Genomic DNA, 17,822 nt, shown 5'->3' on the forward strand with positions numbered 1-17,822 from the left:
CGTCTATTCGGAGACTACGTAGAAAGTTATTTTGCGAGTAGTGAATAGCGAAGGGCGTTACGATCAGACTTTTTAATAGTTTAGAAATATGAAAAGTCGTCCAAAAAAAGGGAATCGGGTTGCAGGGCCCTTTTTGCTTTTATCAATAACAAAATGGAAGAAATCCTATGTCAAATGCAGCTACCTGTTTGTTATTGTTCTCGTAACTTCCAAGCTATCTCGATCGATATTATTCAGCCGTTCGAAAGTAAGTGCATTCTATGCAAATACAACCAAAGGCTTATTTGAAATACGAGTACTTTGATCTCAAACAATTAAATTAAGGAATAGGTAAACATACGTAGCACAATAAATAGGTACTTACGGGCTGTTGAGCATGAGGTGAAATGAAAGAAAGAAAACTACAAATAGTCAACTGTTGTTAATCATTTTAGCATACTTATCATTAACCTTTATTCCCAGAAAAAATGGCAGGAAACCTGTGTTGGTTGAAATCTCGTCTATTCGGAGACTACGTAGAAAGTTATTTTGCGAGTAGTGAATAGCGAAGGGCGTTACGATCAGACTTTTTAATAGTTTAGAAATATGAAAAGTCGTCCAAAAAAAGGGAATCGGGTTGCAGGGCCCTTTTTGCTTTTATCAATAACAAAATGGAAGAAATCCTATGTCAAATGCAGCTACCTGTTTGTTATTGTTCTCGTAACTTCCAAGCTATCTCGATCGATATTATTGAGCCGCTCGAAAGTAAGTGCATTCTATGCAAATACAACCAAAGGCCTATTTGAAATACGAGTACTTTGATCTCAAACAATTAAATTAAGGAATAGGTAAACATACGTAGCACAATAAATAGGTACTTACGGGCTGTTGAGGATGAGGTGAAATGAAAGAAAGAAAACAACAAATAGTCAACTGTTGTTAATCATTTTAGCATACTTATCATTAACCTTTATTCCCAGAAAAAATGGCAGGAAACCTGTCTTGGTTGAAATCTCGTCTATTCGAAGACTACGTAGAAAGTTATTTTGCGAGTAGTGAATAGCGAAGGGCGTTACGATCAGACTTTTTAATAGTTTAGAAACATGAAAAGTCGTCTAAAAAAAGGGAATCGGGTTGCAGGGCCCTTTTTGCTTTTATCAATAACAAAATGGAAGAAATCCTATGTCAAATGCAGCTACCTGTTTGTTATTGTTCTCGTAACTTCCAAGCTATCTCGATCGATATTATTCAGCCGCTCGAAAGTAAGTGCATTGTATGCAAATGCAGCCAAAGGCTTAATTATAATAAGCAAAAAGTTCAAGGAATGGATAAACATGCATAGCAAAAATAGCAATCATTAACCCTTACTCTTAGAAAAGGCCAGGAAAGCCGCGATCTTTCTAATCTAGTCTTATTGAATTACTATCAGGAGTTTTCTTTCTCTTTCGAATGACTCCTGTAAAATCTTTACATCCAGTATCCAATTTTTGGACGACATTTGAACCAAGAAGACATCGACGAAATGTGGCGAAAAAATAAAGGGAGAAAAAATCCTATCGTTGGAGGTCGAGGGTAAATATCTTAAACGACAAGGAACATTGTGCACGGTTCTTCTTTATGGTCAGTAGTGTTCTTAACACCGGTTTATCTAATATTATTATTATTATTTTGCGATTGTAATACATAATTGATGTGTTTACTTTGCCTGTTTAGTTTTACATATAGTTAGCTTGTTCGGAATTAGACGATCGAAGGGCTTTTCAAATAGCTTTGTCCATTGAACATGATGCGAGAGAAGGGAATGTATTTTGGAACCTCAAGACTGTTTCGTCGAGAAATTCTATTATTGATCATTAAGTTAATTTATCCGCTAATAAGATACGTTATAGTGATGTCATAATACTGATGTAAGTCATTTGTCAGCTGTGGGCCTGGTCGACTCAATTGGTAAATATCAAATCGTTTCGTATACTTTATTATCTGAGCATTTCATAACAATGTGACTTCCTTTTAAGATTCGAACGCTCTTCTTTGATTGTCTGACACTATAGTCGTCAATAAAGATGTTTGATAACAGTGAACCAAAAGCCCACAACTGACGAAACATTCCAATCCCATTCAACCGCCTCCCGGTTAGCTCAATAGGATAGAGCGCTGGACTGTTGTGCGGGAGGTCGAGGGTTCGAGCCCCGGCCGGACCAACACTCAGGGTCTTAAAATAATTGAGAAGAATTTGCTGCCTTTCTATAACATCAAGAAATGGTTAGATATTCTAGTCTTCTCGGACAGGGACGAATAAATGGAGGTCCCGTCTCCTGCAGGGTTGGGGTAGGAGACGTTAATTTCCCACACACGAGATTACTGTGTGATGGATGTCCTCCCCTGGGGTGGGATGGGTGGGAGGGTGGACTAGCACGAATAGTTCCTATGTTCCTTTCTAGTCCTTCCCCACTGCAAAATTAATGCAGTGAAAATGGACTAAATTAAATTAAAATTAAATTAAATTAAATTAAACTAAATTAAATTAAATTAAATTAAATTTATCCCAATCGGTAACTCCGAGGACCGTGATGGATAACACTGAGATGGCAAAAGAAACCAAAAACATTCCACGAACAGCCAAAGCAATGTTTACCAGGATGCACAATGAACCCCTGAAGCCTATGGATGCCGACCAAGGACAAAAAATGGTCGAAGGTAATTACGTGAGGCTTTCAGAAGCATGGGATATCGTTGAAAGTAAGCACGATCTATACACGATGTATTTAACGGATGAAGAACTTGAAGTCGTGGAGAGGTGGATTACCGAGTTGCGGGACCTGTTTCTAGAAGCGACAGCGCGTAAAATCCAGTATATACAGAAACCAGTTAGATCAGAAATTGTCGTTCGAGAGAACACATTACGTCATGAAACAGAAATGAAGGAGCGCGCGGAAAGAGAGAGGAAAGCAGAAAAGGCACTTACAATGCGCGCGAAAGCGCAAACAGTTTTTGGCTCTATCTGTAATAATACAAAGCATTTTCTTGATAATAACTTTGCCGCACATACTCTGGAAAGGTCTTTAAGACAGATAGAAGATGCGTATGCCGAGTGTAAAATTGCAAACGATGACGTTTTAGATTTAGCAGACCATGACACTTCAGAAAACGCTATAAAATTTGCATCACCGATACAATGCCGGCTCGATGATATGACTGAAAAGCTCACGTCGTTAATCGGTCCAAAAGATGATAAAATAGCAAAGAGAGAGACTTGCCCGTCCTCGAACCTTCAGTTAGAAAAAGTAGAACTGCAACGATTTGAAGGAGAAGTTCGCGCTTATGCACAATTCAAACGAGACTTTAAAAAATCGATCATGCCGGATCTCTAAAGCGACGATGTGTCCTATGTACTACTTTCATGCTCAAGGCTGGTTTTTACTAGCGCATAAGCACAAGCACAAGAATAAGCACAAGCACAAGCATAAGCAAGTGAGAACACAGAACATGAGCATAAGAGCATACGCAGGCGCAGTATCAACAAATTCTTCGATACCAGTCTTCCTCGGCTACAATCAAGATGGTGGATGAAGATGAAATCTTTCTCTTTGCGTTGCTTGTAATTTACCTTTTTCGCTTACGAAGGCGACATAATGCCAGAAGATCCATCAGACCTTCAGATTTTGGGTAGGGGAGATCTATCGTCGGAAGAAAGCTTAAGGGGAGTTCAATTATCTTGTTTTGGAACTTCGTGGTAGTGACAGAGAGCTATACTTTCAGCATAGTTAACTATGCTTTCAGTAAGCGAATTTTAAAAGTCTGCTGAAAAACTAGTGTAAAAGGCTTACACTCCGAACATTATTGCCGCTAGCGTTTTGTTATTTTGCAGGCAAGTTTTTGTATATTACTTTATTTAAAAAAAAGCCCTGAAAATTGATGAAAATATAAACTTGATAAATATATTTTTTGCCTCAGTACTGTGTTACTTTGTATATGCTACAGTAAACTTTTAATTCCAACTTTAGTTCAACATGATGTTACAAGGGCTCGCTCGAAATATTGTTCAAATATAAAGTTCAGTCATTGGTTCATTGAATGATTATTGGTCTCATTTTAGTTACATGAGAATGTCACGAGTGTTTTGATTGCCTCCTTTCCAAGGTTGGCCCACTTATAAGAAGCAAGTTATAAAATTCAGACAGCCTATCTCACCATCAGAACGTCTTGCACTCACCATACGTTATTTGGCCTCTGGTGACAGTCAACAATCCATGTCCTTTTCTTACTGAATATCGGATATCCATAACCAGCAATTTCAACCCCTTCTAGATTCTAGAGTGATATCTCTGAGAGAGGTGAATGCAATTTGTCTTTATAACACTTGTATAAATTGCTGTCTTATCATAAATATGATAACACAATACTTTACATACGAATTGTCCTGTTGATGTTTTTGTACATAATACACAAATTATGAGCAAGGCTGTCACTAAGGAAACAAGAGATCAATGATGTGTCTTGAGTTTGAGAAAGGAGGGATTGCCTGATTGACATGGTCAAGAACCGGTTAGATTCTTTCAACATTCAACAACACAACCCTTTTGTTTATTACAACACCCATGTGAAAAGGGAATAGTTTCAAAACTGTTTGTTTGAAAAGAACATAACTCTCAATTTATAATTATTTTATAATCTATAACTAAAACTTGTACAATAATTATTTCAATACTTTTACCAAACTGGTTGTAATAATAAAATAATGTTGACATTACATCACAGCAGACTCAGACAATTATGCCTTGTTTCAAATACTAATACATAACTAAGTAGGGTGGATACTCTTGGCATTTATAACCCCTCGTGTCCACGTTGCTGGAGGAAGTAACCTGGGGAATATGTTGAATCAGCCTCTACATTACCCAGCTCAGACATGAAACTACTGCTAGCAGTTTCAGGGTACCTAGAAGCTACATAGCTAACAGTATTAACATCTTGAGAATTAATCTTTAATAAGCGTGAGAAAATCAAATTGTTTATTTCCATCTTAGTCGTCAGTCTTTCTTGTGTTGGCATCTTTCTCAGTTGGGTAGCAACCAGTTCTCCAAAAAGGTGTTCTTCATCTTTTTGTTCTCTCTGACTGTCTTTACTTACAAGGTGATTTCCAATAGATTTGAGAAAATCCATTTGAGCTCCTTCGATAACTTCATTTATTACTCTAGGGCGTTTGGCATGCAGGTATTTTGGCCGACCAGTTACTTTAGACTTTAATGACTGAGACTTTAATGACTTTGGCTCAAAGCCAAAATCATTAACGTCTAAGTAATGAAGTAAGGTATATGCACTACCAGAGCTGCTGTCTACTGGAGTGCATATACCTTCATCTTCAATATCAGCATCATCTAGTTCTGAGGTTTTATCTATCACTATAAGATTACTGGAAGATCGACGGGGTCGAACATATGGATCCAGCCAGGCCAAAAACATGCACATGTCGCTTGTTTCACTTTTGGCATCTATGACAGATTGTGTATCCGCTCCACTGACGTTAACACTCTGTACTTTCTTCTTGTTTCTTGAATATCTGTTCCTCAGGTTTTTGAAAGCAGAGTCTGCATCTTTACCTAAAAATTATAAGCATCGATTCTAAGTCTATATTGGCCTGTTTCAGTTTGAAAAACCTATCACCTACTTTGCACACAACGATACTTGATAGAGATCAACCATGTGCTTCATTTTATCAAATAATATCCAGTCACAAGAGAAACAGCTTGCCATTTCGGGCGAATTCTTCAATTGTACGAACTGGTTTGTGTTACGTTAAAATCAAAATAAAGTGGACGCAAATACTATCAATACCAGGGAAAAGCTTCATGAGGTAAACCTTGATAATCTTAAACTTAGCCTAGAAATGATGACAGAAAGCAGTAATTACCTGAGGGAAACCAGTCTTCCGTGCGACGTCTTGCCATGCAAGCTCCTTTTTGTTGCGGTGTTTAAAATCTTTACTTGCTTTATCATACAAAACCGGGTATTGTCTCACCGCCTCGGAGGGAAGTTCATCTACTGACAGCTCTGCATTTTCCGAAGTGTCAAATCGATTGGAGTCCGCCATTTTGTTTGTGGATAGTTTCTCGAGGAAGTATGGGTCAAAGTGAGCGATGATTCGTTGACCACCTTACGCTTATGCTTATATTTGCTTATTTCACTCGCGTTCGCACTACGACATAAGCACGACATAAGCATAACATGTGCTTATGCTTATGCTTTAGGTCGTGGGTGTTTTCACTTGCTTATGCGACTGCTTGTGCTTATGGTTGTGCTTATCCGCTAGAGAAAAAATCGTAAAGGAAAGAAAGGATATTTATCGAACATAAAGATTGGAGTCCAGGATGCGAAGATGAATACGATGAAATATATACTACCCTTAGTTGATACACAAGGTCAAACATTGCACATTGAAGCCTATGGTATTGATCAGATTACTTCAGACATCGAAAGCATGAGCACCGAGAATCTGGCAAAGTTGTTCAAAGGCGTGTCAAAGGACGATATCGCTCGACCAGCGGGACCCGTCGACGTTTTGATTGGGTATAAGTATACTGCGTATCACCCTCAAAGAAAACAGAATGCTAGACACCTTCTGTCACTCCAGAATCGATTTGGCCTTCACGAAATAATGAAATAAGTTATAAACTTTGGATTAAATAAAAACAAATGAATAAAAATAAAATGATTAATAACATTGTCTTCATTAACTTAATATGTAAATGATGAAACCGATAATGCATTAGAGGGTTAAAGGAAAAATAATGGCTACTTACCGCCTTATTGTCACAAGGTCAGTTAAGTTGATAACAGAAAAAAGAGAAAAAAAAAAGGAAACAGTAAAAACATGAATCAATAGGTTTTAATTGACTTAAAACTTGTCAAAGTTGTTATCATTCAACATTTCATCATCGAGTGGGTTAACCCGTTAAACTAATACTTACATGCTGTAATAAGCAGTTACCAGGAGAAGAAAGTAATAAAAAGAAAAGAGTTAGTTCAATTAAAGGAAGAATATTGCACTAATGATAAATCTTATTTAATGAACCTGGATTTATCATAAGGGCTAAGGATTTGAAAAATTCCTCTTATTGTCGGATTAATGGACTAGATGCCTTGAAGATTAATAAATGAACAACAATCCAAGGTAACATACGATATTTGTAGGCAACACATTGATACATGTCTTTTCACTTGTTTCTTGCGTGACAAAGTTGTTTGTCAGAAATTCGAAAATATTTCGACCTTGTAAAGCGAACTTTTTAACAGAAGCATTTTTGCTGAATACAGTCGAACCCTGTCTTAAGAGGCAGTATAGTAGAGGTCACCCTGTATTAGTTGATCAATTATCAAAGTCCCGAAACTTTTACCCCTTAATCAATGTAAAATTATCACTTCCATTAGCGGTTGTGATCAGCCTTTACTGAGTCCCAACGGCCCATTTGCTTTGTCTTTCACCCGTATCGAACAGCCACTTAAAGCGGACCACTCACATAAAACTAAGAATGATCTCTCTGTAGCATTGAATACATATTTAATTCCCGAAATCAATGTACATGTTATTACTGGGCGAATTATTTTACATGGAGTGGTCAATTATGGTACAAATGACTTTTTTATCGTTTCTTTATAGTAACCTATTCTGTGGAACCTGCATGGAGCGGTTACAAAGCCATTTCCCGCAGGTTAACGTTTAAGACAAGTTTGACTGTGTATATAGGACGCTTGCAGAAATTGCCAGATTTTCACTTCATTTGTTCTTGTTCGATTAATTATGCTAAATGATAATAAGTTTGCTAAATATATGAGCGGAGGAAGAAACAAATTAGAAAAAACAATACTCTGCTGTTTTGGCAGAGGTTTGACTGTGTATAGGACGCTTGCAGAAATTGCCAGACTTTCACTTCATTTGTTCTTGTTCGATTAATTATGCTAATTGATAATAAGTTTGCTAAATATATGAGCGGAGGAAGAAACAAATTAGAAAAAACAATACTCTGCTGTTTTGGCAGAGGTTTGACTGTATCTAGGATTCTTGCAGAAATTGCCAGATTTTCACTTCATTTGTTCTTGTTCGATTAATTATGCTAAATGATGATAATAATTTGGATATATCAACAAAGTTGAAATGGTAAATTGGCCACCGTAATGATTACAAAAGCTGACGTTTCGAGCGTACGAAGGGCTAACGCTCGAAACGTCAGCTTTTGTAATCATTACGGTGGCCAATTTACCATTTCAACTTTGTTGATATATCCAAATTATTTCGTTACTCCCACCGACGCAGCCCCAAACAGTTTCTTTCGAAACTATCAGCCTTTATTAAATGATGATAAGTTTGCTAAATATATGAGCGGAGGAAGAAACAAGTTAGAAAAAACAATACTCTGCTGTTTTGGCAGAGGTTTGACTGTGTATAGGACGCTTGCAGAAATTGCCAGATTTTCACCTCGTTTGTTCTTGTTCGATTAATTATGCTGAATGATGATAAGTTTGCTAAATATATGAGCGGAGGAAGAAACAAATTGGAAAAAATTTACTTTGCAGTTTTGGCTTTGTAAATTATTTCGGAATTAGTTGCACATCTGACCGGAATGGAAAGCTTTTGTTTGTACTTTATCTTTTGAATGTCTGTCGCTCAATAGTGTTTTTTTTTTTCCGGGGTATTTAGCAATGGAAATCGTGGCAAGATAACTCTTATTTTCTACTTTTAATTCCAAAATTATCAGAACTGAACTGAGGGAAAATAGTAAGAATCTCTTGTTTCCAATTATTGATGAAATCATTGCTAAAGTGAGCTAATGCAATAAGTGTATCAAGGTCGACAGCGCCCGCTGATTACTGTATCATTATGACGCAAATAGATAAAATGAGATAAATGCTACTTCTTTACAGAGACTCCTCTAAGTTAACATGCCATAATCTTTTGCAGTTCATTTCATTGTCATAAATATCCTTCATGGTTCGAACTTTTTTAAATCAGGGAGATATTTTTCTTCTATCAGGTTTGTCAATGTTTACCCTATTTTATTATCCAACTACACTCCGTAGAGTACAAATAACGCCTACGACGGGTACAAATATCACGCGGTTTTTGTACTCCAGAGAACCGGTTACACAGGTTTTCTCGCATCGCAAAGGCGATAAATTGGAGTTACAAAAGCTGGCGGAGAATTGATGTCATTTTTCTGACGAGGAAGAGTCGGAATGACTGGCGAATATTGATCCAAGTTTATCGGATATATCGAACGAAGAAAAGCAGTTAGACGACGATGAAAATTTATCATTTTGGAGAACAAAACAGAAACAGTAACACGACAAAGTACGAATTTCGTACTACTTCTGTCACGCATTCCCGTAAAGAAATGTCCGCAAAATTCGCCCGCACTCAAATTGCAATTTGGCGTTTGGGATAACAAGTAACTTATTAAACGTTTTGTTGTGTAGTATCGCTGAGGATTTCTTACTCGTTATTTGTATTTTGACTCGCCCAACGGGCTCGTCAAGATACGGCACAACTCTTAATACTCAGCGATACTACACAGTAAAACGTCTCATAAGATATATGAATTTCGTATGAAACAGAGCAGACATTAACCTCGCTAAAGTAATTTCGAGACAATCTACTGTATCTTATGCATGGGTTACATTTTATCGTCCTCGTTGCTCAAGAACTGAATTGTAAGAAGCATCCAATTCAGTTTGGATTGGCGAACTAGCTTAGATAACTTAGCCCCAGTCTCTCTCCAATGGCTATATCGTGTTGAGGAGGATAGGAATACTAGTCCTTCCACGTGGAAATTACTGCCGTAGTAAATTTTGGGGGAATTTCTTCGAAACTTTGCAAACAGCAGAAAAATAAGTACTGCGAGTCAGAAGAAAATGATGAAAACATTGAGAACACACATGACAATTTCCTTGTCATATTCCTAACCATCAAGAACAAACAAAAACCTCACGAACATGACGCATTCATAAAAAAACAAGTCAACACCAATGTAGGAAGACCTGTTTTGTCTTGTCATGACTGATAGTCAAAGAAATAGTTTTAAGTTCCCATTGGGATTTAGCCACATGCATAGGGTCGGCTATGTACAACAGGTTTAACCCAAACCACGGTTTTACGCAAGGAGTGGGCCTCGAAGATTCTCTGTTAGAGGGTTAATTTTATTACTAAAAGAAATGTCCTTCCACCATTAGCTTTTGGCCCCCTTGACACTGTTTAAAAAAGTAGATATTCATATAAACTGATTCAGATAAACTGAAGATGGCTTAGAACGAGTTTTGTTAAACAAAGGCAAAACTTTGTTTAACTGCCGGACTAGCCAGTGGACCCTAAGACATTGCTTATTCAATAAGTGTACAGTACGTGTGTCACTCATGAAAATTATTCCCCTATTTTTTTTTTTTTTTAATCTTTGTATTGAGCATAAGATCTTCCATCACTTGACCTCTATTTAAGAAAATGTGATGACCCTGTTTACTTTGTTTTCGATACGGTAACTGAAAGATACATAAAGATACGTATTATCTTCGTTACAATATTTAGTTTTAAGCTTTCACTTACCGCCTGATGCAATTACATGTATTTGATCCATTGTGGGCGATATGGAGAGCAGAGAAAACGATAGAAAATCAAGCATTATAACACAATGTTCAGTTCAACTATAATCTATAATTATGGCATGTTAACTTAGTTTTTTTTTTTCACAAACTGTTTTGGAGATAAGTCTTTTATTTTTCTCTTACAACGAATGGTATTAAAAAGTCAGACTCTCACCCTCATCTTCTCCTGCACGTTTGCGGTATTTAGGGATGATTATGGAAAGTGGAGCAGAAACAAACATAAACAGGTAAATTATTAACTTTAGTGGTCTAATCAAAAGTCACTCACAGGCTAGTTTATTTCACCAGTGCGGCACATGAGTAGAGAAATACAGCACAACAATAAAGTTAGGGAGACTGGATAAAAAAAATTACTGAAGCAATAAATGAATATGTGGCGATCAATTTGAAACTTCAAAATCTCTCCGGGCATTTGAACTTTTGAAGATTGCTTTGTTTAAATTTCCGGCCCCAGGACCAAAATTGTGTTGAAATTCCCCATCCAAGTGCTGGATTTGACTGTCAATATTATTCCTACATGCCTACCAAGCGTTAGAGCCTAGATTTAAATTTTTCACCTTTACTCAACTCCATATTAAAAGGTAAAACACTTGTATTCTGCTGGAAAGACTTGAAACTTCCGGTTTAAACTCCCCACCCAAACCAGGCAAGGCTCAAATTTCCCTACATAAGGGCACGGACGGCAGTCAAATGCTCATGGGTCGCACGGAGGGATGTTGAAGCTTCGAATTAATCAACGCATTAATCAATAAATGAATAAAAACAAATAACTAGATAACTAAAATAGCACGCCATTTAGACCGGAAATATTTTAAAGCATCTATTGAATACCAAATTTTCTTAGCAGAAGAGCACCAAGTATCCAAGACTTTCCCCGAAAACAAGCTTCGTCACGTTAATTACTAGATGATTATCTAGATAGAGCTCATCGACATACGAACATGAAACACTGATTATTATAGTTATATCTAAATATATATTACTGTTTATTCCCACATTCCTAACGTGGCACCGTTTTGACATCTCTTTTATAGAGAATAAAGAGGAAAAACTACACGCTAAATTTCGTATGATGCCACAACACACAGTAGATGCCACAACACAGAGCCAATCCTAGTCTCTTTACCTAATTCAAACTATAACTCGCTATTCAAAACAAAGCAAAAGCGAAATTAAAGGAGTCCTGAAGGGAGGGTAAAGCAAAATTATTCAACAAAGTATTGGATTCATTGTACAATCTTGAAACATGACTTGTTTTCCGAGCCGATACATAGATCTTGATTTCTTAATGAAGTGCAGCATCTCTTAATCTTTTCTTTTGTCCCTATCGGCATTCAGCTGGTAGAAAGGGTACAGACTAGGGGTGGTCAGCAGCTTTTTGGTCATTTCATATGTGTAGTAACATTTTCATTAAGAAAAATAAGTAGCACTTACTTTCTGATATTTCCAAGGCGCATTACATAAAAAAAGACATAGGAAAGAACGAAAGAAAAGTGAGATTCACCGTTAATTACACGATCGTGCATCATCATGTTACTAAAAAAAAGAAAGAAACCAAAAAAAAAAAAGGCATAGAACAGAAGGGAAATTATTGAGTTATTTCCTATACAATATAAGATAATTAATTAAATGGCATTCACCGGTGATTACACGGACCTACATGTTAAAAAGAAAAGCGCATAGAAAACTTGGGAAAGTATAAAGTTATTTCCTATGCAATGTCAGAAAATGAATCAAATGTATTTGAATGCTTTTCATTTTTAGAGGAGGAAACACACTCGGTTTTTTTCTTTTTTTTCCCCTACATTCATTCAACGTTGTCAAAAGAGTTTATATTCTCTTGACGTGGTACATGCGCTTTTTATACTCCCCTGAGTTTAGAAATAAATCCCAAGCAGTGTGAAAGACGTCAAATTTCACTCATTTTCAATACTTGATTTCAACGCTAAATGACATGAGGAAAACATTTCGAATTAATTCAGGTGAATGTTTGGTATACTTGGGACGGTCCGAAATTTGTTTTGAAAGAAAAAAAGGTTTGAAACAGATTCCACGCCCATACACGTAAATGCCCCAAGTAACTAGCTGTAAGGCTTTTCTTTGACAAAGTGTGATTAACATTGTACTGAAACAGTTAAAGAAAAGTATAAATGAAATAGAATATAAGGAAATGATTAAATAAGCGAACGCATAAAGCAGATAAATGGATAAAGATAAAAAAAAGAACACTTACGCTGAGCTATCATTTCCACGTGAATGATTTGAAAATGATAAAAAGAAAGAAAATAATCTCAAATTCAATATATGTATTTAGTAGCTAAGATTTGCTCTACTCCTGGCTTTTGCAAATTAAAACAAAAAAATACAACAACATCGACTCAAATGGCAGCTGAACTGAGAAAATCATCCTATGTAGTCAGTTGATATAACTACAGGAACAGCCTTCATTTTCTCTATTTGGTCCATACTCAGTACATAATTATTATTATTTAACAACTAAAGAAAGAAAGGAGGAAAAAAAGAAAGAAAGAAAGAAACGAAGAAAGAAAGAAGGAGAGAAAGAAAGGAGGAAAGAAGAGAAAAAAAAGAAAGGGAGAGAGAGAGAGAGAGAGAGAGAGAGAGAGAGAGAGAGAGAGAGAGAGAGAGAGAGAGTAGAGAAAGAAAGAAGGAGAGAAAAAGACGAAGAGACGGCTCCCAGTATTTGTTTGCATCCCGACATGGTTATCACAGCCCGAATTGAATGACAGTGAGCCATCGATCCAGGGAAAGGAAGACTGTAATATAAGACAACAGTGATCATAGTAATAAAACAAACTTACGGCACTGCTGTTCATCTGAGTCATCACCACAGTCGTCTCCGAACCTACAACGCCTGTATTTACTAAGACACTTTCCATTTGCACAGGTGAACTCATAGTTCTCACACTTTCCTGTACAATAATGAAAATAACATCGATTCAAAGACAAGAATATTGAGCCTGTGCATCGAAGAAAATGGAGAGCACTCACATAACCGGAAACAATCCAAATGAATTAAACCAGAGACCCATTACTTGGAGCATTCAACTCCCACACTGAGCCTATGTCAAGGCATTTTCACGGAACGGTTTATTTCAGACTATCTTTTCCAGGGAAATAACTAGAATTTAACTACTAGCTAATCGTGATTGGTCGAAGAGCTCACGTGGCCGGTCGGGGAATCCCATACCGCGGTAATTCAAACTAAAAAATAGATTTTTCTGTTGAAAACATCGTGACAAAACAAAGGTCAGTTGAACGCTCGAAGAAATGGCTCCTGATTAGACATGTTCCTTAGTTGTCAAGTCAAAACTTGGTGGATCATAATGCAACTTTCAGCTTGAACCCTCCTCCCCCCTTCCCCCCCCCCCCCCCCATCATTCTACGAACTAGTAATTGTCGTGATAAGAAGCTTCACAGAAAGTTTACCCGTTTCAAAGATTGGTAAAGTTTGCCAATAAGGACATCTGAAGTTAACATTTAAACTAAATATGGTTTGGTTTATTTCATCTCAATCCATTATAAACGATGCAAGAGATCTGTTATTCTTCTTTTTATTTTTTCTTCACTTCGCTCTATTTTTTCCAATTGCATTCTACTTGATTAATCTACGCTTCTTTCCCTTGACCTGACATTGCAAAAATTTCAATGTCATTGCAACAATAGTCGTGCTAATGGCAACTGGAAGACTTTCGAATTTATTCTCCCACCATTACTAACAATTCCGGTCACGACGAATCCGCGCGGCGTCAGCTATGCTTCCTGTGAATCTAACATGGTGGCTGTGCGTAAGAAGCCGGAAAGTCGATAAAATCGATTGCGCACATCTCCACACCTCGGAGGGGGCCGAAAACGTACCCTTCAACGCACAACGTTAAAAGAATAATATACCGGTGAAAGGTTCGCAATGTGAGTATTAACAGACCTTCGAAGAAAGAAATAACTGAATACGTGTTTTCCGTATATATTTTGAAATTTTCACTTAAGAGGCTACCTACAACCATTAATAACCTTATGGATTGTTTGAAGTCCAATGTGGAAATACATGCAAAATACATGCGAAGTTTCAAAAAAAAGTGCCGGTGTTTTGTTTATTTATTTACTTATTTTTTTGTTTGCCGGTTTAAGACGTACTTGACCTTCAAGTCAGGAATTCCTCTATTCGTCACAATTCCTCTATTCGCTCCGACGAAGGGCTAACGCTCGAAACGTCAGCTTTTCTAATCATTACGGTGGCCAATTTACCATTTCAACTTTGTTGATATATCCATATTATATGCTTGCTCAAGAGCCACCTTTCAGTACTCGGTAAGGAAACACATTCAAAGCTTAATTTCTTTGAGTGTAACTTACCTCCATTTTAGATAAGAAGCTAAGATTCAAATTGATAGAAGGTAAATAATACCATGCTTTAGTAATAAATGTGAATCTCGAAAAAAAATGGGACATATTTCTATCAAGGCGAAGCGAAAGCAAACCCATCCTACACGGTGTTACATGAACAAGTCACAAAACGCTGCAAAATATCGCGCTACCCCATGCATATCGCTCTCACTGGAACTTAACATTCGTTAAAGTCCTAAGAGTGTGCTGGAAATGAGTTATTTCCATATGGTATGAAAAGGAGCTCCCATGAATGCTGCCACTCAGCAAAAGCCTCATGAAACCCATTGTTCTCGTGGATGTGCTACCAAAAAGAAAAATTCCTGGGAAAGTTGGAATAAGTACAATGGTGTTGGAACTCAACTGAAAACGGAGGCCGGAATTGCTTCAGGATTAATGCTGACAGGGAGTTCAGGACCAATATATGGTCCATGATACTGTTCAGTGCTCTAGGGCCTTGCAGAGGTTGTAGCGCACGAAAGGTTTGAGGAGTTTTGTGTGATTGAATCATAGATCCTGCTGCCTAGTAAGATTGCTCGAACAATTATTATCTGGTACACCCACACCTGACTCAGTGGACTTCTTATTACAGAAATATCCAAATTGGATGAATAAAACAATTTGCTAAACAAAAGGGCAATAAGTGTACATGAGTTACTTCCTGTGCTGCCAAGAACTGTTGACTGTAAAATAGTGCTCAGAAAGAACCAGGAATTGACATTGCCATGTTGATGTGGTTGGATATTGACTGCCTTTTTTTCTTTTTTAAGAAAGAGAAACTTTTTTTAAAAAAATGCAATAGATTTTTCTAGCAACCCATGTGGCATTACATGGTTAGAGTGCTGGATTGTGTTGTGCGGGAGGTCGAGGGTTCGAGCGCCAGCCGGACTAATACTCATGGTCTTAAAAATAACTGAGTAGAATTTGCTACCTTTCAATAATATCAAGAAATGGATAGACATTCCAGTCTTCTCGGATAATGACAAATAAACCATAGGCCCCGTCTCCTGCAGGGTTAGAGGTAGGAGACATGAGTTTCCCATGCACGAGATTACTTTCACAGTGTGGTGGATGTCCTCCCCTGGGGTGGGATGGGTGGGTTGCTCTCTTATGTTTCATACATGAGCCTCTGGCTTGGGCAATCAGGGTAACCATGCTGCACGTATAGTCAATAGACTTTATTGATTGATTGATTGATTGATTGATTGATTATGTAAAAGTATGGAATCCCAAAAGAAAGGGTTCCAAAATCTCCACAAAAATAGTGGGTTAATAAGGGGAAAAGAAGCGTGATGGTGGCAAGTGTTGAAAGTGTGAAATGATGAAAATAAAAGGTTAGTTGTTCAATAGAGAATTTGCACTGAGGGACCTACAAACTGCAAGGCAGTTATGTCAGTCATAAGGCAGCATTAAAATAAAAACTATCAGTAGTTCAATTGGGTACTAGCATTGAAGGTCCACACTTCCACACTTTTATTTTATTTTCTTATATATCTACAAGTTATTCCTTTGACCTGCAGATGGTGGGTCAAATTTTTCTTAACTTAATGTAATTACACCGGAAATGAAATGAAATTGAAGAAATACAACATAAAAAGACAAAAAGATACACAAGAAAAGGAAAAAAGGAAAATGAAAGATTTTCATTGCAAAAGCCTCCATAAAGAAAGCTTTATTCTCTAGAATATTGGAAAGAGCCCTTTTGCTTCTTTGTTGGTTTTTTTTTTTAGATTTCTTTGACAAATTTGTTTTTTCATTATTTTTATATTCAATTTGCAGCCACTTTAAGGCAGTACAAAAATTTATAATAATAATAATAACAAGGAAGGTTAGAATGAAATAAGATGAGATAGTCATAATCAGAGGAAAAGGAATGAGGGAGATGAGTAACATGTTGGTTAGTATTAAAAGTAGGTGGTAAAAGGAATAGAAGAGGTTAGGTATAGAGAGCCAAAAAAAGTTTTTTTGAGTTAAAAAAAAGTTTGAACTGAATATTTTGATTGATATGATGGGGGGTGGGAGTTAAGGATGGGTTGGTCTGAGCTGGTTTTCATTGACAATTGGTCTACTGGTATCTGTCTTGAATTTGAATGGTGATAATAACAGACACAAAAGTAAATTCCAAAAGAATTTAATGTTATGAAAACTTAACCAAGCTATTTTGAAAACACAGCAGATAATGGAACTATTGCAAGATATTGATGAGAGAAAACTTCCCTCTCTCCAATATTAGCTTAATTAAAATAGTGGAGGTTTACCTATGTAAAATTAACAGTAATTCGTTTTGCGATGATAGATATTTAACTTTGGTTAAAAAAATAAATGGCTTCTTTTTTCGTAATTTTTCCAATCCTAAAGAGCCACTTTCCTAGATTTAAATCAAAACAAAACCAAATTCATGATTATGAGTCAACATAGTTCACAACGAAATCCATTTGTTATCGCCATACTTCAGTCTCCTTCGGCACTTTGTTAAAATGTTATTTCACAGGCGTCACACCACGTGCTCCTTGATTGATATCTCGCTTTCTTTCTTCCCTCTTTGTCTAAAATGTCGAAAAGGCTCACGGGAATTAAGTTTAATTAATTGGAATGTCGGTCGGAAAACGACGATGAGCAGCGACTATCATGCCTTGCGGATTTCGATCGTTCGACGATGTACTCTGCTGGCAAAGGTGTTTATTTGTTAACTTCCCCTACGGTTCACGTAAACCGTAGGGGAAGTTAACAAATAAACGCCTCTGCCAGCAGGGTATCGACGATGAGGTCAACAAACTGGAGTTTCTTCAGGA

At 37.0% G+C, this 17,822-nt stretch overlaps 3 protein-coding genes across 5 annotated transcripts in view; 1 reads left to right on the forward strand and 2 right to left on the reverse strand.

Annotated features, from left to right (window-relative positions):
• Positions 1-17,822, forward strand: part of LOC148731068 (methylglutaconyl-CoA hydratase, mitochondrial-like) — a 121,137-nt gene that overhangs the window by 63,343 nt on the left and 39,972 nt on the right. The window lies entirely within an intron of this gene.
• The window catches only part of LOC111347475 (hemicentin-1-like), a 165,603-nt gene that overhangs the window by 56,343 nt on the left and 91,438 nt on the right, over positions 1-17,822 (reverse strand). The window lies entirely within an intron of this gene.
• LOC148731072 (uncharacterized) lies at positions 4,129-6,272 on the reverse strand. Its single transcript, XM_088762095.1, has one exon. The coding sequence runs from the start codon at positions 5,446-5,448 to the stop codon at positions 4,807-4,809; it is 642 nt and encodes a 213-aa protein (XP_088618221.1). The 5' UTR covers positions 5,449-6,272; the 3' UTR covers positions 4,129-4,806.

Source organism: Stylophora pistillata, chromosome 5 (genome assembly GCF_964205215.1).
Source record: "Stylophora pistillata chromosome 5, jaStyPist1.2, whole genome shotgun sequence".
Lineage (NCBI taxonomy): Eukaryota > Metazoa > Cnidaria > Anthozoa > Scleractinia > Pocilloporidae > Stylophora > Stylophora pistillata.